Raw genomic sequence first — 25,482 nt, forward strand, 5'->3', positions numbered from 1 at the left:
AAAAGTTACACAAACAGGTCAGGACGCTCTACTGTTTTCGCTTTCAGGAATTTCTAGTGCGATCATCTGCGATGGGCTGGACAGGCAGACTTTGGTGATCTCCAGAACTGCTGACAGTATAAAGACGACCGAAACTAAAGGTAGGCTAAGCGAAACTACAAACTACATAATCATTTTAAGTTTATACAAAAATGCCGTTTTTGTGCCTAAACTTATTTATACAACGAGCTACATTGATTTTTGATGTGGATAGTCTATATGAAATTGTTGAAATTATATATATAAAAAAACAATGTATCTCTATTTGATTTTTAATTAACGTTAAGCATTATTCAAGTTTACAAAAAGTATTGTGATTGCGTCTTAATAAAGTTAGCATTAGCACCTCCGCCTGTACTGCACTAAGTTAGATAACGTACCAAAGGAGGGAACCAAACAGCGATTTTTATCGAAGAACGAAAGTGATTGCGGAAATTGTTAGTCAAAATAAGATTTAAATAACAACCTGTGTGTAATTACAATTCTTTATTGTTTTAGTCAAGTGTAATAAGAGCTCCATTGATCACTGTTAATAACAACTAAAAGCTCAGAAGATCAAACTCAGAAACACATCTAAAACTGCATTATCTCATTTCATTGGGGCTCAAAACACGTCCATTTCAGAAACTTGACTCACTTACATTCATAAATCTTAAACAGTAAAAAAAGGGGAAAAAAAGTCCTGAGTCATGAGAAGCTCAGCCAGAGAAAAGAGGGTCTGAGATTTTTCATAAGGTAAGATACAAGAACAGGTTAGAAGAGGGTAAAGACTGATCAGTTATGTTGGCTACTGTTGAGTAGATGCTCATATACATTATATATGTAAATATTAAAACTGTAATCCACATTCGTATAGCCTGATCAGAAGTTGTTTAATTAGTTTGTCTGACCAATCAAAAACATTATCACATTTATTATTTATTGCTATTATTATTATAATTAACATTACTAGATTCATCATTACTTGGCATTATTATGTAGCATTTATATTAAAATACAAATGTATTGTTTCTAATTTTGAAAAGTAATTGTTTTCTTTATGTTTGCATGAGTGTTGATGAAAGATTCATCTTCAATTTAAAACTAATTTTATTGGAAGAGTATTCACAACTCCCGATGGTATAACATGGTCAAATAACATGGTACTACCCACCTCTGTACTTTCAGATGGCATCCGGAAGGATTCGCTCCACGCGCCGTCTGCGCTCCTGGATAGTAGAACAGGTGTGTGTGTGTGTGTGTGTGTGTGTGTGTGTGTGTGGTATGTTGAGTGTGTCAGAGTTAATAAAATCTTTGATAGTTTTTCATTGAAATAATGTTTCTTTATGCTGTTAAATTAAAGTTTATTGTACTTATTTTAGTGTCATCTGTGTTACCACGACAGTGTTTTGTATTGTATGACGTGCATCTTATGTTTAGTATTTATCTCAATTTGTGGAAAAGCTACATGTGTAGGTTGCATCTCTTATATATTTAAGGTGGATGACAGTATTATCAAGGTAAAAAAAGGAATTTGAGTAGTTTAGTAATAAATTAGTTATAATGTATTTTAGTTCTTTTAGTTACTCAAGTCTTTTTTATATAAATACCTTATTATGTAAATATTTTCATAATTAGGTTATAAATATGAATAATTATGATTAATAATTATAACTGTTTCTCTCTTGTGTGTGCTTTGGGATATAGGTGAACAGTGGGAAGTATCACGGCCTGGTGTGGGACAACACTGATAAAACTATGTTTCGTATCCCATGGAAACATGCAGGAAAACAAGATTTCCGAAGTGAGGAAGATGCAGCTATTTTCAAGGTGGATATACATTTCTGTGTGTGTGTGTGTGTGTGTGTTCATGATGTTTTTCTATCCCGATGGGGACTTCAACCTGAACACTGAGTCATGGGGACTCTGAAAGCCACGCCCATTCACCTAACACGCACACACATGGCGAGGGCGAGTCAATGAATCCGTGAACCATGACAGAGTTAGTGTAAGGCGATAGAATATACAGTTTTTACACAGTATAAAAAACATTACATCTATGGACACAAAAAAATAGCGAATCCTCCCTTGTAGTTCTGGGCTGATTTCTCACCTTTCTTAGGATCTTTGAGACCCCACGAGGTGAGACCTTGCATGGCGCCCCAGTCAGAGCGAGATTGACAGTCATGTTTAGCTTCTTCTATTTTCTAATGATTGCTCCAGCAGTGGACCTTTTTTCACCAAGCTGCTTGGCAATTTCCCCGTAGCCCTTTCCAGCCTTGTGGAGGTGTACAATTTTGTCTCTAGTGTCTTTGGACAGATCTTTGGTTTTGGCCATGTTAGTAGTTGGATTCTTACTGATTGTACAAGGTGGACAGGTGTCTTTATACAGCTAACGACCTCAAACAGGTGCATCTAATTAAGGATAATAAATGGAGTGGAAATGGACATTTTAAAGGCAGACTAACAGGTCTTTGAGGGTCAGAATTCTAGATGATAGACAGGTGTTCACATACTTATTTGCAGCTGTATCATAAGAATAAATAGTTAAAAAATCATATATTGTGATTTCTGGATATTTTTTAGGCCCTGTTTACACGAGAACGCTCGCGGGTGAAAACGTAAAAATATTTTATCGGATGTGCCTTTCGTTTACACGGCGACGGCGTTTTTGAGGCTTAAAAACACAAAAAAGTGAAACCACCCTCCAGAGTGGAAATCTTAAAAACGCTCCACCGCCGCGTTCCCGTGTAAACGGTAAAAACGCAAAAGTCTGCTCGACAGTGAAGGTTGTATGCAGGCGCGTGGACTTGGTGTTGTTCTAGTATGCACTCCTAGCCGCCTGAAGTGCATACTACATTGAATTTCACACACATTTGCGTCACCATTTGCACCCGGATTTCCCACACAAAACGCTCGTCTAAACGCAGAATAAAAAGTGATGACGCAACGCCACTTTTGCGATTCTCTTCAGAATCGTTTCCGTGTAAACATAGCCTTAGATAATGTCTCTCACAGTGGACATGCACCTACGATGACAATTTCAGAGCCTTCCATGATTTATAAGTGGGAGAACTTGCAAAATAGCAGGGTGTTCAAATACTTTTGCTCTCCTACTGTATATATATATATACAGTATATATATATATATATATATATATATATATATATATATAAGTATATATGCTAGTATATCAAATAGTTTGTTTCTACCTCTGTGGAATTACATGTTGATGATAATTAATTTGCACATTACTGGTCATAATTTATTTGAAAGATAGTTTGAGCAGTAATTCACTTATTATGAAATTAAACATTTTATTTTTTAAAAATTAATTTGAACTTTTCTGATTGAAGGCTTGGGCGGAGTTTAAAGGGAAGCTTTTGGAGAATGGAAATGACCCTGCATCCTGGAAGACTCGCCTTCGCTGTGCCCTCAACAAAAGTCCAGAGTTTAGTGAGGTCGTTGAAAGATCACAGCTGGACATCTCAGAACCCTACAAAGTGTACCGCCTCGTACCACTAGAAGAACAAGGTAACAAATAGATGTGGAAACTTTTGTGTGCAACATTGCAGGGTTGCCAACTCTCACGCATTTTACACCTTCAGTTTCTTTCTCTCATGCCCCCCATACATTTCAACACAAAATAATCCCTAAATTTGCAAAACTCCTTAGCATGTTCACACCATAATGAGGCTTGATTGGTCTAAACCAGGGTTGTCCAGTCCTGGGCCACTATCCAGCAGAGTTTAGCTCTAGTCCTAATTAAACGTACCTGAACCAGCTTATCAAGGTCTTTAGGACCACTAGAAACGTACAGGCAGGTGTGTTGGAGCCAGAGGATTTAAGGGGAGTGTTTATCTGATGTTTTTCTATAGTAGTATATAATTATCACCTGTCAGTAGTTATGCTCGACTTGTATTCATACTCCCCGTTTTGTTTAGTCCCTTGTCAGTTCTCGTTTCAGTTTATATAGTTAGCGTTTTCTAGATTCTAGATATCTCCTGAGAGTTTGTTATTCTAAAGACATTGTGAACAGTCCACCCTTACCTACATGCATATGTGTGGTTATATTCAATCACTTTTTTTGCATTACTTGGAATGATTACTACTTTATTCTGCATCCTGGTGGTTGGATGTTAACTGCATTTCATTGGCTTTGTATTTGTACTTTGCTCAATGACAATAATTGTAAGTGTCCTTTAATATTTTGTATAATAATTACTATATAATTATAATATGTTGTATAATAATAAAAATGTTAATAATATTACAGTATATATTTTTTTATATTTATATTTTTGAGAAAATAAGCTTTCTTAGACATCAAACATTGACTATAAAAAATGCCATTTGAAGTTTTGCCCATTCCTACAGTTTACAAGAACAGCAAACATTCATGTGAGTACGTACGTATAGGAGTTACTTTGTGTACTAATTATTTACTTCATTTTCCTCTCATCATAGGAGGGGTGAAAGTAAAAAAAGAGAATGGACAGAAAGCAGCGAGAAGCATCAGGAGGAGACACAGCGAATCTGAGCATGATCAGGAGGTCGAATGCAAAAAGATCAAAAAGGAGGTTGTTGCGTTCCAGCCCATCAACATGGTAAAAACATAACTAATCATTGAAGAGCTATGCTGTTCAAACTTTAATTAAGATGCTATTTGCAACATGCATGCTAATTAGAAAAAGCCGGCCTTACAGAAGCAAAACAAACACATTTTACATTCCAGTTAGCAGAGTCTACAATGAATTGAGCACTATTTCCACTTCTGATCTTAACAGAGCGCACAGGAAACTGTACCACATACAGGAAGTGAGATCGGGATGCAGACAATCCTCTTAAAGAGTGACAGTAATTATCTGTTTTTACTCAATAAGTTTTCGACTTCGGTCAATGTTGATGTTAAAAATGCAAAGTGGATAACTGACTTATTGTTATTTAACACTTTCTTGAGGTGCTGAAGATATCCAGTTAAACTTTACAATCGAAACAGTGCCTTTGTCTGAAGAAAGGAGGGGTAACTAAAAATACAATTTGATTCATTTATTAAGTAGAACAAATCTGATCTAAATATATTTCATGTTTAACCAAAGTATCAGCAGATGGTTTCTAAAAACACTTTTGTTTTTTTTCAGTGCTGAACACTTTTCACATAACCGTGCACTACGTTGGTCAGGAGGTTCTGTGGCGAGAAGTTAGGAGTGATGATGTTCGGATTGCTTACCTACCTCCGTCACCTGTCCCTCCGTCTCCACCGTCTCTGAGCGGCCCTTGCTTCCATCGAATCCCTCTCCCAGAGCCCCCATTAGACCTGGTTGATGACCCCATCCTTGCTCCACGTTTGAATGATCTTAAAAAATTACTGCCCTTCATGGAGCGGGGAGTTGTGCTGACCTTGACAGGAGGAGGCATCTATGCCAAGCGTTTTTGTCAGGGGCGGGTGTTCTGGAGAGGACCGCACAACACCACCACAGGACCCTGTAAAATGGAGAGGGCAGGCGAGCTTACCCAGCTGTTCAACATGGATACATTCAAACAGGGTAAGTGTTTCACAAGCAAATTTTTTGCACTGGAAAACCCAGAATAAAAAATTACTTGAGCGGTCAACTTAAATTTCTATGTTCCATCAACCCTTACAATAAGGTTTATTAGTTAACATTAATTAACTGCATTAGCATGACCTAATAATAAACTGCACGTATAGAGCATTTATTAATATTTGTTAAAGGAGAACTCCGGTCAATTTTAACATTGAGCTCATTTTTTTTTTTTTGTACATTTGGAGTGCTGTCAGTACAGACAAAAACGACAAAAATCGTTGTTACCTACACCATGTTATCGTCTTTTTAAAATTCGCACCCTGTTGACTTCAATGGGGCAAGTTCTAAACCTGCTTTTAAGCCTCTTAACATCATTGATTTGTCATTACGAGTGCACAGCCATGTGAGTGGTGTTATTAAGGCCGTGTGTCCACCAAAGCGTTTTTATCCAGCTGAAAACGCTAGACGCTCTGCTGAAGACGCCGTGCTTTGGGCGCTTGAGAGCGCTTTGGAAGCGCAGCGGGTTTCTGTTGAGACGTTTCGTTGCTATGATCCGCAATATATGCAGCAGTTTGAATGTTGTGACAGTTGGTTGGTGTGGTTTGGTCCCGCCCCTCCTCCACTGTGATTGGACGGCTGGGTAAAATGTGACAGTGATAAGCGCTGCGTTTTATCCAAAGTTGAACATTTTTCAACTCCCAGCGACCAGTAAAAACGCTGGGCGCTCGGCGCTTCAGCGAGAAAAAGAACGCTCTGCACCTCGGTACGCCCACGGCGTTTAAAAAACGCGGCGCTCCCATTGAAAACAATTGAAAACATACGCCAGGCGCGTGGAAAATCGCTTTGGTGGACACACGGCCTAAGAGTGACCACGGTCAATCTGACCGCAGTAGATGTGAAAGATATTAACAAAAATGATGTTAATCCAGCCAGCTCACATACCACATTTGCTTCCTGTTTTCGGTCGTAGCCCACAGTAGTCGATTGTCAAGTTCATTCGCGCGATCATTGGTGGATATTATCTCAAACCTCCTCCGTGTATTCAACATCTGATTTGGATGAACTATCCATTTGGAGCTGATATTCTCAGAACACCACACAGTGGTACTTTGAGATGATATTCACCAATGATCGCACGCGTGAACTCGACAATCGACTACTGTTTTCTTAGTGTTAAGAAAATTGGACTTTCAAGAACCTTTTTCCACTAGGCTATAAATAAGTTTTTAGCCATAGGAAAGATGTTAAATGTTCTTCATGGAACCATAGATGCCAATAAAGAACCTTTATTTTAAAGAGTGTTATAACAGCTCCTAAATAGTGGTCAAATGATATATTGCCAGGGACAAAATATTGATGATATTGATTGCTGATATTTGACATTTTTTAATTTAGTTTTTCTGTTTGCTCCCATTCTTTTGCCAATAGTTTACTATCTCTGTTTTAAAGTTCTGTCTAATAAATTATACATACTGTAATTATAAAGTATAATGGCATTTGCTTTTCTATTTTTTGTGTTCTTTGTATTAAAAAATTAGCAGTCATCAGGTTGAAGTAGAGGGGGCAGAGGAAAGAACTGAAAGTTTTGAAGCGTTTGAGTTTGTCTGAAGTGCCGTTGAGCTTGTTTTTGGTAATATGGTGTGTTTGCATGGTGTTGACATTGATAGAAAAAGTGGAGAATATTGGTTTATACATACCAACGTCAGCAGAATCCTGATTTGTGCCACTACTGTGATTGAGGATAACCCATCTTTGTGGCACAAGATTTTGGTCATAGTGCTCACCTTTCTGCTATAAAGTAATTCCATAAATTTTTAGTCCTATAGACTACGCCCTGTTGAGACTGCCAGTCCAAATCCAATTTTTTGTGCTTATCTGATTGGAATCTGATCGTATCTAGCAAGTGTGAAAATCTAGCAATTTTAACAAATCCATTTCAAGCTATTTGGTTTGAAATCCTTTTCAAATCTAATTTCCAGAAATGCGTTTTAATCTTACTGCTTTAATTTGCATAGTTTTTCTGCTTTGGTCACTTTCTCATGCCATGAAATACATCAGATGTTGTAGTAGACAACATGCATTGCTAGTCTGCTTCATCTACATACGTACCTCTTTGAGTTATAAGATCAGTGGAGCCTGTATCACCTTTATTTATATACCGCCTTATACAATACATATTGTTTCAAAGAAGCTGTACTGTGATAACAGGAAAGTCAGTGATACAAACAGATTTCAATGGGCTATATGCATGCATAAGTTCCGCATTTGACGCGAGGATGCTCTTCAGTTTCCGGTTGGGGAGATTAAAGTGGTGGAAAACCGAGGAAAATGGGATTATGGCAGAGTCTTCAAAATTTACTGTCCTTCCGTCTTTGAAACAAAACTTTCATACGTTTAGATGTCATTTTATATATAGTTATGTTTATTTAATATAATTTGAAAAAGAAGCATAAACACAATGAGGGGTGTCTGTTTTAGCTGTTTTTGTGACTAACGTTTCTTTAGTATAACCATGGTATGGAGTATAAAATTCAATATAAAATATAGCTGCGAGCAGCGATGGCGGGCCCAAGCCGGAGGCACCGCAACCCCGGTTCCTTTAGTTACCTAAAGGCACCCGGGTGGCGGTGCCGAAGGCTTTGGCCCTTTCATGATTAAATGTTAAAACGGCTTGCCATACTCTGTCATTTCGACTAGTCACAATTATGTTACAGATATCTTAAATGATAATACAAACTATCCAAAGTGTAACGACTAGACAGAAAGACTTTGTTGATATCTACAATGTTAATTCCGGACAGGCAAACTTAGCTTTTAAATGTTAAAAGGGCTTGCCATACAGGGACGTAGGCTCAGAGAGAGGCTCACCATATTCAGACCAAAATATCTGACTTCCTCTTGGTCTGAGCTAATGACTATGTATTAGAAAGTTGTACGGCTTGAGGAGTACAATGTATATACCGATTTTTGTAACTGTAGATAAAACTAACAACCCCACTTTTAAGTATATATATGGTGCCTTTAGTGTTATTCTGCACGACGTGCAAAAACTTAACCCCCGCTTTTTTAAGTATATATATATATATATATATATATATATATATATATAAAGAGGGTTATTCTGCACGACGTGCAAAAACTTAACCTCCGCATTGACTGTCGAAGAGAAGTGTGCAGAAGAGCTTGCATCAGTGAGGGCTTTGCAAAATATATATACATACAAACACACACACACACACACATATAAATGAGGTTAGTGTTTTACAATATTAAGGAAAGCAAATGTATTGAAATATAGCACATTAATTTTAAATTCATTCAGCTTCAATTACCAATTTGTAGTTTACCAATTTATCTTACTTTTATTTAAAGCAAACTATACATTTAAAAGATTAGGGTTATATGCATATTTTGTCATTTAAAAAAATACAAAATTGTTATGCAAAAAGATAAGGACTTGCAGAAAAAATCTACAGTCAGCCACACACACACACACATAAACGCAGACACCAGCAACCCCCCCCCCCCCTCCCTCTTCCCCATACAGACACTGATAGAGACAAGATACACATCCAAACTGCAATATCTGACTTTCTTTTGGTCTGAGCTTCTTACTGTTAATTAGAAAGTTGATCGGCTTGACAAGAACAATATACGTGGCATGTTTTGTAACTGTAGGTAAAACGAGCAAAGTTAACACATTTTATGTGTCCTTTTTTAGTCATAAAATTATTTTCCTCGCCACGGCCAAACCGTTCGAGATATCAAAAATCCGTCCGGAATTGAGCATCCTCAATGTCTTGACTTCATGCACACCGAGTATGGTGGTGATTGGTAAACACATGCGTTGTAATTTGATGTATTTCTCCTAGGAGATTTATTCAAACAACACATAATTCCCAACTTCCATTTGAACTGTCTTAAAACTTAGAGCAGAGATGGGCGCAGGTCACGCAAGTCTCAAGTAAGTCTCAAGTCTTAACCGTCAAGTCTCAAGTAAGTCCCAAGTATTTTTTTGGGGGGGGGCAAGTCAAGTCAAGTCACAGGCTATGTCAAGTCAAGTCAAGTCTTGTAGTAGGTTAAGTCAAGTGCAAGTCAAGTCACCTTATTATTTTAATTTTACATGCAGAATCTGATCTTAATAAAATGAAAAGACAAGATAAGTATTTGCCAGTAAATTACAATAATTTGCATTGTAAATACTCATGTTCAGTAAAATACACCATGGAATCAAACTAAATTGTAACTTCATAAAATTATTTATTTTTCACTTCTGCCAACAGTGTGTTTGAAATGTTTTAAATTTTCAACATTGAGTCCATAAAACAAATAACAGCTTAACATCCTACAGACTCTCTGAACACCTTCCTCTCTCTCAAACACAGTTTACAAACAATATTAAACTTTGTTACATTTCTCTCTCTCTCTCTCTCTCTCTCTCTCTCTCTCTCTCTCTCTCTCTCTCTCTCTCACACACACACACAGTGGCGGTTCTAGACCATTTCAACTGGGGGGGCCAAGCTGGGGCCAGTTGTACTGTTAGAGGGGCCAGTTACATTTAGACCTTATCATTTTCTGCACTGCACTGAATGCATAAATAAGCAAAATACCATGTTTATAATTATCCAACAATTTGCATTTGCATTATATTTTTACATTTGCATTACATATATCAGTCTGTATTTGAATTTCCATTTTATTTTTTTACATTGAATATACAGTATGTATATATATATATATATATATATATATATATATATAATTTTGACAAATTAATCTACGATTTTTGTGGGTTTTTTTTTTTTTTTTTTTGCAAAAAGATCAGCAAATTATCCTCTAAACTGGCCTTTTTAGGGGGCTTTCCTCTCAGGGTGAATGAGCTTTTTTATAATTGTTTTTTTCCTGACATCTTTGAAAGACAGAAGCAATAATTAATGCATCCTTGGCCAGGATATAATTATAAAATATGACATGATTTTAAAAGTGACCTATAATATCGACTATGCAATACACTTTAATTTATCTAGTGCTAATAAAATTATTAAGCCTATTTGGAGAGAGAGATGTTTATAATGTGACAATATGTCAGTCATCGTGATTCGTGTAATAAGATGACTAGGCCTAGACTACTTGTTCTGAGCAGGTGTTGTCAGTGAACAGGCTGTAAAACTGTTGTCTAAGTTACAGACTGATACTAATTAAATGGGAAACGAATCGATTACCTAACGTAACCTCGGTTCTCTCTAGATGAGGGAACGAGCATTGCGTAAGCTAGCTTACGCTACGGGAAAGATTCATCTTACATCAGTCAAGTTGTCATAGTTTTTGTCAAACAAGTTGTGAATTTGTTGTAACATTAAAACAGGAGATCATGACTTACTCCGTGCTCCAAGTGATGTTCGGAGCTCCAGTGATTAGTTTCATCTGTGGGACGGGTGAAGAAACTTTCGGAAGATGTTGTAACAGAATCATATGAACAATTCCAGGATATGCTTTTTTTCATTGGTTGTTGCGTTAAATTTTACCCAGATACAATAGTGCCCTTTTCTGATTGGCTATTAAGTAGCACTTCTCTTTTTTTGATTGGCTGATGCGTAGCAGGGTCGACTGCTGAACTCCAGGCGAGACGCGCTTGATTCTCACGTGAGAGCGGCGCGGCCAGAGAAATTGCGTATATTAAATATATTATTAAGTTTTTCCGCATGAGAAATACAATGTGTGACGGGAGTGTGAGACAAAAGACTGAAACGAGTGACTGTCATGCTCAATGCGTGACACACTATAAAAAAAATATTTCACACTGACTCCACATTTAGGGGGGCCACAAGGGGGTCCAAGCTTGTTGTCGCAGGGGCACTGGCCCCCCCAGGCCCCCGCCTAGAACCGCCACTGCTCACACACACACACTTTCTCTCTCTCTCAAGAAGCAAAAACATGACTGCTAAAGGTTGTATCAGCGATGGCGGGGTAACATCACTTAACATCACGAGTGATATTCCCTTAGGCCACGCCCCCTTGTCTCCCCAAAGTATTATAAGCAATCATGCGCATCCCGTGTGCAGAACGATGCACTTGAAGCAACACCAAGTCACAGCACGCAACGCTTCACATTGAAAAGAACATAGCGAAGGGATGGTATCTATAATCTATGCTTAGTAGGGCTGCACGATTTGGGAAAATGTCATATTGCCATTATTGAGCCAATATTGCAATTGCGATTTGCGACTCCGATATAATAAAATGGTTTCATGAGTCCAACTTGCTTGGTTCTAAAGTAAAATGCACACACAGATTAATGTTTATTTCTCAACTCAAACTAAAAACAACAACAACAATAAATGATTGATAACACCTATAATGATCAATAAACCATCAACCAAACCAACATTACAGTGATTCCATCAATTGAAAGCCATCAACTTTTTAAAAAATTATTAGGCTTAAAAAAAATATATAACAGCTTTTAAATTAAGTGAACTTCAAACAATCCCCACATAAACCCATAATAAAAAACATATTTACCTGTGCCCTTCCTGTCTTAACAGGTACAGAAATTGAATAAAGTTATCAAACAGTCTGCGCTGCCTGAATCATAAATTATATATATAATAATCCTTATTAAAGCTACAAAAGTTCTTTACTCAAGATCAGTGAGTAATTTTCTAATTTCCCTTTGTTCTTTTAACTTTACTGAAAGAACGCTTTATTCGCTGCTGGCCCTTTAAGAGCACCCGTTGCCGAGACGCGGATCTCACACGCGCCTCATAGCACAACTCACAACTCTCACATTTTGGCATAATTGTGTGTGCTATTGTTCGTTCAAGCTCGAAAGAGAACTGTTTATTCTGGGCTGGCACACGGTCAGTGCATGCGCATTATGCGAGTCTCATCTATTCTAATCTAGGGCACTCACAGGCAGCTTTTCACTTCTTGTCGTGCAAAATGCGAAAAGGCATTTGAACCAATAAGAGGGGGATCTTGTAACACTAGTCAAAGGATGACAAAAAAGAAGAGATGCTGCGCTAATAGCCCTACTTTGTTTATTTCATTTAAAATCGCGGCATTTTGCGTTATATAATTGCATAGGTTTGAGATCGCTATTACGACTGCGATATAATTAATCGTGCAGCACTAATGCTTAGTGTATTCTAAAGGGCAATAAACTCCACTCCAGCAAGATAGTCATTTTATGCAAATCATAGACCTTTATGCCTTATCTACAAAGAAAGTATAATATTGGGAACATTGATCTTGAAGAGAGTGTCGTCGTGTTACTGTCGCAACCGAACGCGACGCGCTAATGCTGATGCATGGAGAATGACTGAGGCGAGATGACTTTCCGTTAACTTTAACTTAGAGACTAAAATATTAATTTTACCACACATTAAGCTATTGAATGACTTTAGAAGTCTTGGAATATAGTGTGAAAACTTGATTGTGCTTTACAGTTTTTTATGCCTTTAGTGGGGCTTAACAAAATAACACAATATGCAGAATGTCGGACGTCACTTATAGGCTAAACTGTTTTTATAGATAAAACTATTTACATTCGGCAGTCATGAAAACAAATCTCAGATAACGGTTGACTAGGTAACAATGTGTAATTTTGCGCCGGAGTTCTCCTTTAACTTACATTAGCTAACGTTAGCTAACTACGAACGAGCTAACCAGATAACATTAACAAATTGACAAGCACTTACTGGGCAGAATATGGCTCTTCAAATGACGGACGAAATTGGAGGTTGTCATCTGACTGTCGATCTTAACGTTGCATGTCTTGCAAAGCGCTGTTCTTTTGCCATCTTGTTGTAAGAAATTCTTGAATCCAAAAGCGACGACGACCCTCGTTATCCCTCCGGCTGACATGTTGATGTGATCTGATGTAAGTGGGCGTGGTGTGCGCGTAATGGCTCTTTCAGACTGCACGATTTTCAAAGTAGTCAGGTCGCTGCTCTTTTCACACTGCATGACTATCTTGGCCAGCATTCAGTCGCTGCTGTGTTCACACTGGACGATGGATCGGCGACAGAAGGTTTCACACTGCATGACTTTAGAAAAATCGCCGACAGACTCTGTCTAGCACGCTGCGCGCAAACTACATTTCACAACAAACACGCGTGAGATATGAAAAGGAAACAACGCGCGACACCACACGTGCAAGACCGGAGTTCTCACGTGAGACTTTTTTTTTCGACCCGGTTGTGGTACAGCTGGTGAAACAGACACGAGTGCTCCTGCCAAATTTCTACTAATTTTTCTTCCATTTATTGTGTCCAAATAGACCGAGAAGAAGCTTTTTTTGTTGAAACAATGCCATATCATGTTGATATGTGATCTATAACTCCTCCCCGAACTCCCTGCTGCTCTGTATCTTGCTCTCTCACTGGCTGCCGGTGATCGCCGATGTAGTTTTCAGTCAAAACACTTTTCACACAGCAGGATTTTGAATCGCCGACAGGTCCAGATATTTAGCATGCCAAATATCTCACGGGCGTCGGCGACTCGTCGGTGATTCTCTCAGTTCGCGTCTTTGCTTATTCACACTGCGTGATTGTCACTCGCGTGAACGAGCGCCGATTTGCCTGTGATTTCGGGCATTTGTCGGCGATTTCTCAAAACCTGTCGGCGAGGCAAAATCGTGGCTAAAATCATGCAGTCTGAACTCGGCATTAGGTATGAGAAGGCATGACTGATGATCTCTGATCCAGTCATGACAGCGCTATTCTCAGCCTGCGCTCCAGCTGGATCAACTTTATTTTTTTTTACATAATTTATATATTTTATATTCAAACTGAAAACATGATGTGATTAACACTCAAGTCATATTATTACATGCAAGTGTGTTTGATTTATGGACCAAATTTTCAGATCAAGTTTATGGACCAAGTTAATTTAATTAATAAACTAATTATATAAAACTATTAATGCACTACAATTAAACTGGTTATATGCCTTTACTTATAAAAAAATAAAAAACTTATTTAAAAAAATACCAGGCTTAAGGCATTTATTTTTTATGCAGGCCATACACACAGGAGTGAAATGGTTAATACCCCTCCCCCTACAAACACACACACATACACAGACAGGCAAAGACAGCAGGCTCAGATTGAGCAAGACCAAGTTATAATATTTGTATAATTTAATTTAGAAACAAATGATGTATAATTACATTTTTAGAAGATATGAGGCTTTTAGTGTTTACTTTTTTGACATTACTTTAATCTTTTGCCATAGTTGCACATGTCTATTGGCTAATAAATGTGATGTATCTGTTGAGTTTCAAGCAATTTCAAGCAAGCTAAGAGTCCCAAAAGCATCAAAAAATAATGTTAAAGTTTGTTTCGTTGCCACGGCATTTTGAAAGTGACACACTTCCTGCTGCCAGTTGGTGGCGCTATAACTTTGACTCACAATAGTCACATCCATGTGATCGGTCTCTTACAGCGAAAACACTGCTGAAGTTTCATCAAGATCAGTTAATGTATGCTGAAGTTATAACACACATCCTGTTCCATGTTTCTCGCCATAATTTCGTTTCCTCGCCACGGCCAAACCGTTCGAGATATCAAAAATCCCGTGGCACTTTTTCATCCTTAATGTCTTGACTTCACGCTGATCGAGTTTCGTCGAATTTGGTTCAGTGCTCTAGGAGCAATAATTTAAATTACATTGCATGTGTTTTAAACACAACCCTAAATAGCCAACTTCCTGTTGGGCTGGGGTAAAAAGTAAGAGTGTGAAGTATATATGAAACGATGAGATCTATATGTGTACCAAGTTTCATATTATTACATGCAAGTGTGTTTAATTTATGGACCAAATTTTCAGACCAAGTTTATTGACCAAGTTAATCTGATTAATAAACTAATTATATAAAACTATTGTCAATTCACTACAATTAAACTAGTTATATGCCTTTACTTATAAAAAATAAAAATAAAAACTTATTTAAAAAATACCAGGCTTGAGAAATGTATTTTCTTTATGCAGGTCATACACACAGCAGTGAAATGGTTAAGCCCCCTCCCCCTGCACACACACACACACACACAGACAGCCAGCCAGCCAGCCAAAGGCTCAGAGTGGCCATATTCAAACAAAAATATCTGAGTTTCTGTGGGTCCTAGCTAATAAGTGTCAATTAAAAAGTTGTCCGGCTCGAGGAGTACAATATACATACCAATTTTTGTAACTCTAGTTAAAACTAACCACCCCACTTTTGTCAAAAGGTGGCGCTACTGAGCCCTCACCACGCCCGTTTCTGCAACTTTGCACATGTCTACTGGCTAATAAATGTGATGTGTCTGTCGAGTTTCATGCAATTTGAAGCATGCTAAGGGTCTCAAAAGCATCCTAAAAGCATCCTAAAAGAAGGGTAAAGTTTGATGCGTCGCCACGGCAACAGTTTCAAAGATATCAAGAATCCATTCACAGGTCTACATCTGCCGTATGTTTACATTATACATATGAAGTTTGAAGCAAATCGGGTAAAAATAAAAGGGTGATATCTAAGCATTTTGAAAGTGACACACTTCCTGCTGCCAGTTGGTGGCGCTATAACTTTGACTCACAATAGTCACATCCATGTGATCGTCCTCTTACAGCGAACACACTGCTGAAGTTTCATCAAGATCAGTTAATGTATGCTGAAGTTATAACACACTTCCTGTTTCACGTTTCTCGCCATGATTTCGTTTCCTCGCCACGGACAAACCGTTCGAGATATAAAAAATCCCCTCGCAAACTTTCATCCTCAATGTCTTGACTTCACGCTGACCGAGTTTCGTCGAATGTGGATCAAAGCTCTAGGAGGAGTATTTGACATTCCATTGCGAGCGTTTTACAAACAAACCTCAATAGCCAAATTCCTGTTGGGCTGGGGTAAAAAGTAAGAGCGCGAGGTATAGATGAAACGATGAGATCAACGTGTGTACCGAGTTTCATATTATTACATACAAGCGTGTTTGAGTTATGGACCAAGTGTTCGGACCCCGTTCCAGGGGGCGCTGACGAGCTGCCCTGCCACGCCCGGGTACCATCTTCAGCCCGGCTCTGATGGCCGCGGGTTCTGACCCGTGTGCAAAGTTTCAAGAGTTTTCGAGCACGTTAAGGGCCCCAAAAGTGCCCAAAAGGTAGTAAAATAATAATTATTATAATAATAATAATAATAGTAAAGAAAAATAATCCCAAGGAAAACAATAGGGCCTTCGCCCTTTCAGGGCTTGGGCCCTAATTCTCTGTATTCAATGGACTCTACGATCGGTGGAAGTTATCGAGCATCTTTACACCTTCACCGGAAATACCGCCATGCGTAGAGCCCATTCTTCTGTAAAGCAACTCTAAAAAACACAGGGTATTGTCATTATTCGGTTCATTGTTTTCGGTTTAAGAACTGTGTAAAGCTCATCAATTATGAAATGAGTTCAATTGTAGCATAAAGCAGCTTTGCAGAAAACAGTGATGTCATCGGTCCAGCTCAGTTCTCATCCAATAGTGTCAGTGCAGTTACACCAATAATACTGCTGAATATTGAGTGTCCCCAACTTAACAAGCCAAAGCCGACAGTAGCAAGAAACCAAAACTTGGGAGATACCAGGCTCAGTCGGGGGCAGTTCTCTTCTAGCCAAACGTGGGATTATGATTCCAGATCGGAGATTGTGGACTGTTCATTCAATATATTTCTTCCAGTTCTGCTTGAAGATCTGGATATAGCACGACGGCATTTGGTGGGAGAAGTTGAAGGTTGCTACTGGCTAGGGTCTGTTACAGTGTTGTGCACTCGAGACTCTGTCTCGGACTCGGTCTCGAGTCCATATTTTAATGGTCTCGGTCTTGTCATGGACTCGTGTGCATTTTGACTTGGAATTGACTCGTACTCGAACATATTAGGACTCGGACTTATTCTAGAGTCCACTCGAGTCCCATTCAAAATATGTCATGATTATTGCTGTATGTTAATATTTCTTTAAATTGTTTTATTGAAACGTCCAATGATTGCCGACTTTCTTGTCCGCAACTGCGGATGACTTGAGACTATAACGTTTGCGGCGCGCAAATGCAGCAAGACCCAGGTCAGATGTGATGTGAAGCGTCTAGCTCAACTATGTATCGAAAATGTCTGCCTTATCATCCATAATTCAGTTTGCATATAAGAAGTCATGTGCAGTAATGTTATGTGAAATAGAACTTACTGATTGTAATAATTTTAAGTCATAATTGTAATAAAATTACCTTTACACCACTATGTGGCCTTTTTACCATTACAGTGTACATGATTCCACGGTATATTTGGTTTACGTGAGTATGGTGCCAATTTTATTGTTACCACCAAATATTTAAAATATTCTTAAAGATATCTTTAAGTCTGGTTTCAGACCCAACCTTAGATTATCCGACCTCTCTGGTCTCGACTCGGACTCGACTCTCTTTGGTCTCGGTCTCGAGTGAGCTGGTCTCTCTCGAATACAACACTGGTCTGTTAGGTCTAGATGTTCCCATAAATTTCACTAATGTTCTTTAATTGTTATGTAAATGTTAGGACAAAACGTTCTTAAAATAATGTTTATGGAACGTTCTTTTAATTGTATTAATAATATACGTTCTAGCAATGTAGAAAAATGTTCTTACAACATTCATGGAATGACTTTACGATGTAATTTTTACTTGATGAATGTTCTCATAATGTAGAAAGAAAACATTGTGAGAACAATGTTCATAGAACATCCTTAAAATGGTATTGCTAATTAAATGTTCTCATAACATTGAGAGAAAACAACATTCTTGAAAAGTCGTTATGATTAATATTTGCTGAATGTTTTTGGAATATTAGTCGCTTGTTTTAGCAGATTCCCAGCTAACGGAACGTTCTCGGAACCTTGGCTAGCATTCTGGCAAGGTTCTCTCAAAGTTATGAACAAACTCATACTTTGAGAACTGCAAAGTTCATAGTCATCTGGTCTTAAAAAAATTCTCAAAACGTTAGCACAAAAACATTATTTCTACATCAGTCATGGAATGAATATTTGTAATGTTTTAGTTGGACGTTCATGTTTTAAATGTTACTATCATTAAAGAGAATTCAAGAGAAGATAACATAAAGTCAGAAGATGTTGCATAAGGAACAAACAATGAATGCAAGTTATGCAAATAAAATATACAGGCAAGCAAGTATAATAAACTGGCTTAATGCATTACACTAAGCATTCAGGACTTTGAACTTTCCCTTTTGTAACAGCATTTCATCTGTTGTTCAGTGGTTTAACAGATCACAAAACTTACGGATCAGATCTTATCAGATTTTAGATCTGCAAGAAATTAACGATAGGGGGGTGTGGGGGTAACTTTGCGATCCATTTATTACTTAAAGCACACTTTAAGTACTCCGATACCACAGCAGAAAATTCAAACATTATTAAAGGCATGTGTGAACAGTCAGTAACAAATACATTAATTGCAAGCATAGATAAATACAATATAACAAAGTTACAAATAAAGGAAGGTCTAACTAGTATTCATCTCAGGTACGTGATAATTAAATGTAAAATAACACTTGGGAACAACAGATGGGAATTACCTTGGACTGTACTTCCCAGAGACTCTTAACAGTTTAAAATAAAAGGAACTGGATGAAATATTTGAATGCTTCCACATTGCATCCACAATCTACAATCTGATTCTGACTTGTGATGTAGACTGAATCATAATCGCACAGTTTTCATTTGTTGTCAGAGGTGAACTGGCTGAGAACATGACTGAGCCTGGTTTCTCCCATAGTTTTTTTTTTTTTTTTCTTCATTCTGTCACCTGAAGGAGTTTGGGTTCCTTGCCACTGTTGTCTCTGTCTTGCTTAGTTGGGGACATTTTATTTTCAACAATATTATTGATTTGACTTCACAGACGCTGTTGAATGAGAACTGAACTGAGCTGGACGATGACATCACTGTTTTCTGCAGAGGTGCTTTATTGATGAAATGAACTACTTTAAAACGGAACTGAATCAACTTAACTTAAGCTGAGCAATGACACTTTCTTTTAGAGCTGCCCTGTTGTGCATCATTGAATCATTTTCCTGTTATCACTGTAAAGCTGCTTTGAAAAAAATCTGCATTGTATAAACAAAATGAATAAAGGTGACTTGACTGCTACAGTAAAATGTAAACCTTAACGTAAAGTCTTATCTGTTTATTTTATAATTCAAACTTTTAATGCACTTCGAAACTTGTATTCTCTGGGAAAATGTAAACACTCTGAAAAATGTATCTTAACACAGTTTTTGGAACTTGATGTTTGTTACTTTTCTACCTGTGGCTGTAAGAAATTAATTGTTTTTTTTTTTATATATATATATATATATATATATATATATATATATATAATTAAAATTAATATATAAGCAGGACAGCTCAGTGGGTAGCAGTAGCTCTCACCTCACAGCAAGAAAGTCCCCAGTTCGAGTCCCAACTGAGCCATGAGTCTTTCTGTGCGGAGTTTGCATGTTCTCCCTGTGTCAGTGTTGGTTTCCTCTGGGTAATCTAGTGTCCGCCACAGTTCAAAGTCATGCAGCATAGGTAAACTGGTGATACTAATTTGTCCTTATGCCACAAGACCAGCCAAACGCGGTGAGTGTGTGTTAGAAATCAGGAATTGTGATCAGGAACATTGTGTTTGGTACGTTTTTCGTCTTCAAAACAAACTTGGGTCTTCAGCCGACAAAGTTTAAATTCCGTCTGGCTAGTGTGGTTCCTTTAATTACTTTTCATTAATAAAGTTCGGGAGGAGCACGTTCAAAAAATCTAGCCAATCAACTCTTCATCATCAATTACCTCGTATATCCCATAGATGGTCAAATTGTTAGCTTTTGAAAAAAGATGGTCTATATCCGGTCAACCAAAACGGTTCTTAATATTATGTGGAAACAGGGCCTCTAACATTCACATAAACAAGGAAAAACTTTCATATATAAAAAACCTGGACTTTTTGAATGTTTTCATAACTTAAAGGGATACTCCACTTTTTTTGGAAATACGCTCATTTTACAACCCCAGAGTTAAATTGTTGAGATTTACCTTTTTTGAATCCATTCAGCCGATCTCCGGTTCTTAGCATACATCATTGAAGTGCACAAGAACATTATCATTTCTCCCAAAAAAAGGACCAAAGTGTTTCTATATTTTTCCTATTTAAAACTTGACTCTTCTATAGTTACATTGTGCACTAAGACATACGGAAAATGTAAATGTGTTTTTTTCTAGGCTGATATGACTAGGAACTATACTCTCATTCCTGCGTAATAATCAGGAAACTTCACTGCCGTACCATGAGTGCAGCAGGCGCAATGTTATGACGCAGCGCCTGAAAACAGTGCCCAGCTTCCAACGTGCCCAGGACTAAGTCTGTAATCATCGCGCCTGCTGCACTGCACTCATGGTACGGCAGTAAAGTTTCTTGATTATTACGCAGGAATGAGAGTATAGTTCCCTGCATATTGTTGTGGCAAATTCTAAGTCTTCAAATCAAGTCATCAAAATCTGGTTCAGGTCTCAAAAACCTTTCAGAGGCGAAGTTTCAGGTCTCAGGAGAATTAACTTTATTGAGCAGTTCAACAAAGTGAGATGTGGCCAAGCATCTGATCTTACAATGGTCTGCACTCGTTTCTTATACCTTGTGGTACCCAATTAGCGCTCAAATTGTTATCTTTTCTCTCCTTGCTCCTCCTTATTACTCCTCCCAGATTAAAAACACCTGCATCATCATTTTATTTTTAATTGGGGCAACCTTCTTTGCGCATGCGTATCTTTTCTTTTAAAAAAATGGACATCTGTATTAGTGTCTTTTTACACAATGGGCTCCTGTATTAGTATCTTTTTACACAATGGGCTCCTGTATTAGTATCTTTTTACACAATGGGCTCCTGTATTAGTATCTTTTTACACAATGGGCTCCTGTATTGACTCTGTGCACGAGAAAAATGCTAACTTCCGCCTTGAGGGCAGATGTTGGGTACTTCGGTTCCGGTTGCCGTTGTTTACATCCTACATCAGTGGACCGGCTATCTAAAGCTTAGCTATCTAAATATATTTGTCTAAAACTATGTTCGTTTTTTTCATTGTCAAGTCAACCAACACAGTTTTCACTCATATTTGGGTGGAGCCAGGCGCTGCTGCATTGTGAAAAGTAAACGATATTTCACATTTTGTCACCGCACCCAAGCAGTCGCTTTACAGAGTGGAGCGTTGCGTATACATGACAACTAGAAGGAAGTTTTTAGGCTACTAATTATTTATTATATTATACCGTTTAACCAGGAGAAGCCCCTGGGGTTGGAACCTATTTTGCAAGGGAGACCTGTTTGGAAATATGTGTGAACAGCCTAATATGAGTTAAACAGCCTAACTTGATAACGAACGAACCAACGTCGGATACCTTTACTCCCTGTATGACATGTATAGTGGTTGTCAACACTGACATATATAATGACATTCTATATAGATAGTGGTTGTCAACAACATAGCCTCTGAACATCATAAATGAAACAATGGCTAACACAAACTGTTCTGGAAAATGCACTTTCTAACACATGATTTCGACTTTTATAATGTATAGAGAGATAACATAACAGTTACCAAATAGCATAGCTTGAGCGCGTAGCATGGCAACATTAATGTCCGAGTGATTCCACGTGTACCGCGTATGTACACGCCGTCAAATGTCCGAGCGAAACAAAACAAAATGTAGATCTACATCTGGGGAGCGATATTTTTTCCTAGGATGGTAGGAGTGACGGGTAGGTTTAGGGATGGGGTTGAGGTAGGTCATATGCAATATATATACCCAGACAGCAAACTGACATTGAATCAACGTGGAAACGACGTCTCTCATGACATTGAAACAACGTTGATTTGCTCATCGATTTTACGTTGAACCAACGTCAGACGCGGCATTCTTCAAAGCTAAATGAAATCGAAAATTGGTTTGCTTTCATAACGTTGAAACAACGCGTTGATTTCAAGTTGATTTTCCGTTAGTTTTGAAAGAATGACGCATCTGACGTTGGTTCAACGTTAATTCAATGAGCAAAACAATGTCAGATCAACGTTGTTTCGATGTCATATTTCCACGTTGATTCAATGTCAGTTTGCTATCTGGGTATATATATATGAATATATATATACAGTAATAACGTTAAGTCAACGGTATTCATAAACACGCTGAAAAGAGATTATGCGTGTTGATAGCATGCCAAAAATACGTGATACGTGTCATACATACGCAATTTCATGAGATCAGTCTGAGCATGGATGTTGTTGTGACTTAACGTTCCCTTCAAAATGATGCAAATACTGAGAAATGTAATATTTAAACCCCTTCTCTCTTGCTCTGGGGAGCTGGAGGAAAATCATTAGCCAGTCGATGAACATAATCGACTGTAATATTCGGCAAATGTTCAAGACATCTGGAGAAACATACATCCTCTACGTCGTCCATCAGGCTACCGGAAACTAGACACCCCATATCGGTTTCGCAGCCGGAACTAGCATATGCTAATGTGCACATAGTCCATTAGTGTCTTTTTACACAATGGGCTCCTGTATTAGTATCTTTTTACACAATGGGCTCCTTGTTTTAGTATGCTTTTCTCTGTGGCACATTGTTACATTGTATACAGTCTGTTTCTCTCCCAGACAGTGCCTCCCAACACCTGCATCTGTGCTACAAGTGTTTCCTGGGTACTTTTCCACTCTCTCGTCCCTGTCCTCATGTGCCCTATGACCTAGTTTTTTCTGCTTGGCATTACATCACATGCACGCTTCTTTCACATGTACATAGGACAAGCAGAATTCTCCAACAATATCAGCCTAGAAAATCGCAACTTTACATTTTCCGTCTGTCTTAGTGCACGATGTAACTATAGAAGAGTCAAGTTTTAAATAAGAAAAATATCGAAACACTTTGGTCCTTTTTTTTGGGAGAAATGCTAATGGTGCACTTCAATGATGTATGCTATTGCTAAGCTATGATAAAAGTGGTACCGCCAGAACCGGAGATCGGCTGAATGGATTCAAAAAAGGTAAAACTCAACAGTTTAACTCTGGGGGAGTTGTAAAATGAGCGTATTTCCAAAAAAAGTGGAGTATCCCTTTAATGGCAAATTGTTAGCTGGATATGGCCTTTTCTGATGATCTTTACTCTTCAGCCCCAGCTGACTACGGGCTCCCAGCAGTAATAAGCAGTAACTGAATTTAAATAATATAACAATATTTTGGGCTCTGTTATTAACCTTTAATTGTAATTTAATTAATTTAATGACAGACACCATTTGTTCATTAAACCACAGTTTAATATAAAGAAAAAGAAGACATTTTATGGTTAGTTTCCTCCCCCCTGCAGTACCGAATCCACACCGAACCATGACTTCAAAACCGAGGTACATACCGAACCATGAGTTTTGTGTGCCGTTACCCTTACCGGCTACACATGTTGTAATACAACAGCTGTATTCCCAACACCTCCGTGTTGCTGTTGTTGTTTTTGGTGTGTAGGCATACCAACGCAACGGCAAGAGACACACAAATCAGACCTAAACATACAGTTGCAATACACAGTGTGGACATTCAGTCATTTAGATCATATTTGGACTGGTAGATCATAATTATTTGAAGTTGCCCAATGATCAAGCCAGAGACAATTGTGGCAAGAAATAAAACAAAAAAGGTTGGTTTTAGATACAGGAGGGAAAAAAACGATGGGTCAGTTCTCCTCCGGCTATAATATAGTGTAAACATAATGTCATGTTTCTTTTCGTCTTCTATATACAGTAATACCAAGTTTTGACCAGTTGATTTTCTTTCCTATTCTCAGAGTTGGATGCTTTCCGCAATGGAGGAAAAGAACCTCAAAGTGAGATCATGCTGTGTTTCGGAGAAGAACTGTATGATGGAGACAACATCTCTGATAAACACATCATCATTAAGGTAAATACCTTATAGGAAGGTAGATGCTAAAATTTTTTTGGGGACATGTACAGTGAAAAAAAAAATTCTGTTTATACATTTGTTTTGGGAGCACTTTTCATTTGATTTTTTCTCTCTCCAGATCTCTCTGCCATGGGTTGAGTTGCAGATAGAAGAGGTCAAGACCCTAAGAGACCCTATTGCAATTCTCAAATGTTTGGCCAGCCAGTCTCCTACAGGGGAAGTGACTCTGAACCTTTGTTGAAGTATCGGAGTAACAAACCTCTAAGATATCACTCACAGCATTCTAAACATTAAGGATCAAAATGAAGAGGAAAATGGCTTAAGACAACTAGTAGAAACACATTACTGTTAGTGGAAATGCTGCAGTTATTAGTTGCTTAAATATATATAGCAGTTAAATATTTATAAGTAATACAAAGAGACATCTTTAGTCAATAGGCATGTCAGCCAAAAGCTGAATACCTTGGTCCAAAGCGGGCCAACTGGGGCTTGAGGAGTGGTCTTGAACAACGGCGTTTAGCAGAAGTTTACCAGAATCAGGAGATGGTCAACACTGCTTTTCATTTCCCATGTTGTCATACCAGGCTACCAGTTCATTTCAAGACATTTTAAACACTTTTCAGCTTTTCAGACACCAAGGATTGTTTGAAATAACTTACGATAACGCTAATGTATCATTGTATTTGTCACTTTATATCAATCAATGGCAATAAATGTTGTTGTCACTTGCCTTGTCTCAATCGTAAAGGCATAAACTGAAAGCTTTTCTTAGATTTTATCGACTAAGCAGTGTGAGGCTACTTGTTTTAGCTCATGCCAACTTTAGTCATCAATAGCTATACAAAAACATTGAATCATGCAAGTATCAGGGGTGTCATGCATCTTTTTTAGTGATCCAGTCAAGCACCCTCTTTATACTTCTTTTTCTTCACCATCATCT

The 25,482-nt window shown here is 38.0% G+C and overlaps 1 protein-coding gene across 1 annotated transcript; it reads left to right on the forward strand.

Annotated features, from left to right (window-relative positions):
• On the forward strand, positions 1-24,858 carry irf9 (interferon regulatory factor 9). Its single transcript, XM_039691168.2, is given in 11 exon segments — positions 1-140; positions 1,207-1,263; positions 1,726-1,848; positions 3,376-3,553; positions 4,487-4,626; positions 4,807-4,876; positions 4,980-5,042; positions 5,161-5,565; positions 24,427-24,539; positions 24,661-24,774; positions 24,776-24,858. Coding segments are annotated over 10 exon segments (1,284 nt in total). The 5' UTR covers positions 1-140; the 3' UTR covers positions 24,797-24,858.
• The last annotated feature ends 624 nt before the right edge of the window (positions 24,859-25,482 follow it).

The sequence above is a fragment of the Pimephales promelas genome, chromosome 17 (assembly GCF_988280905.1).
Source record: "Pimephales promelas chromosome 17, fPimPro1.hap1.1, whole genome shotgun sequence".
Taxonomy (NCBI): domain Eukaryota; kingdom Metazoa; phylum Chordata; class Actinopteri; order Cypriniformes; family Leuciscidae; genus Pimephales; species Pimephales promelas.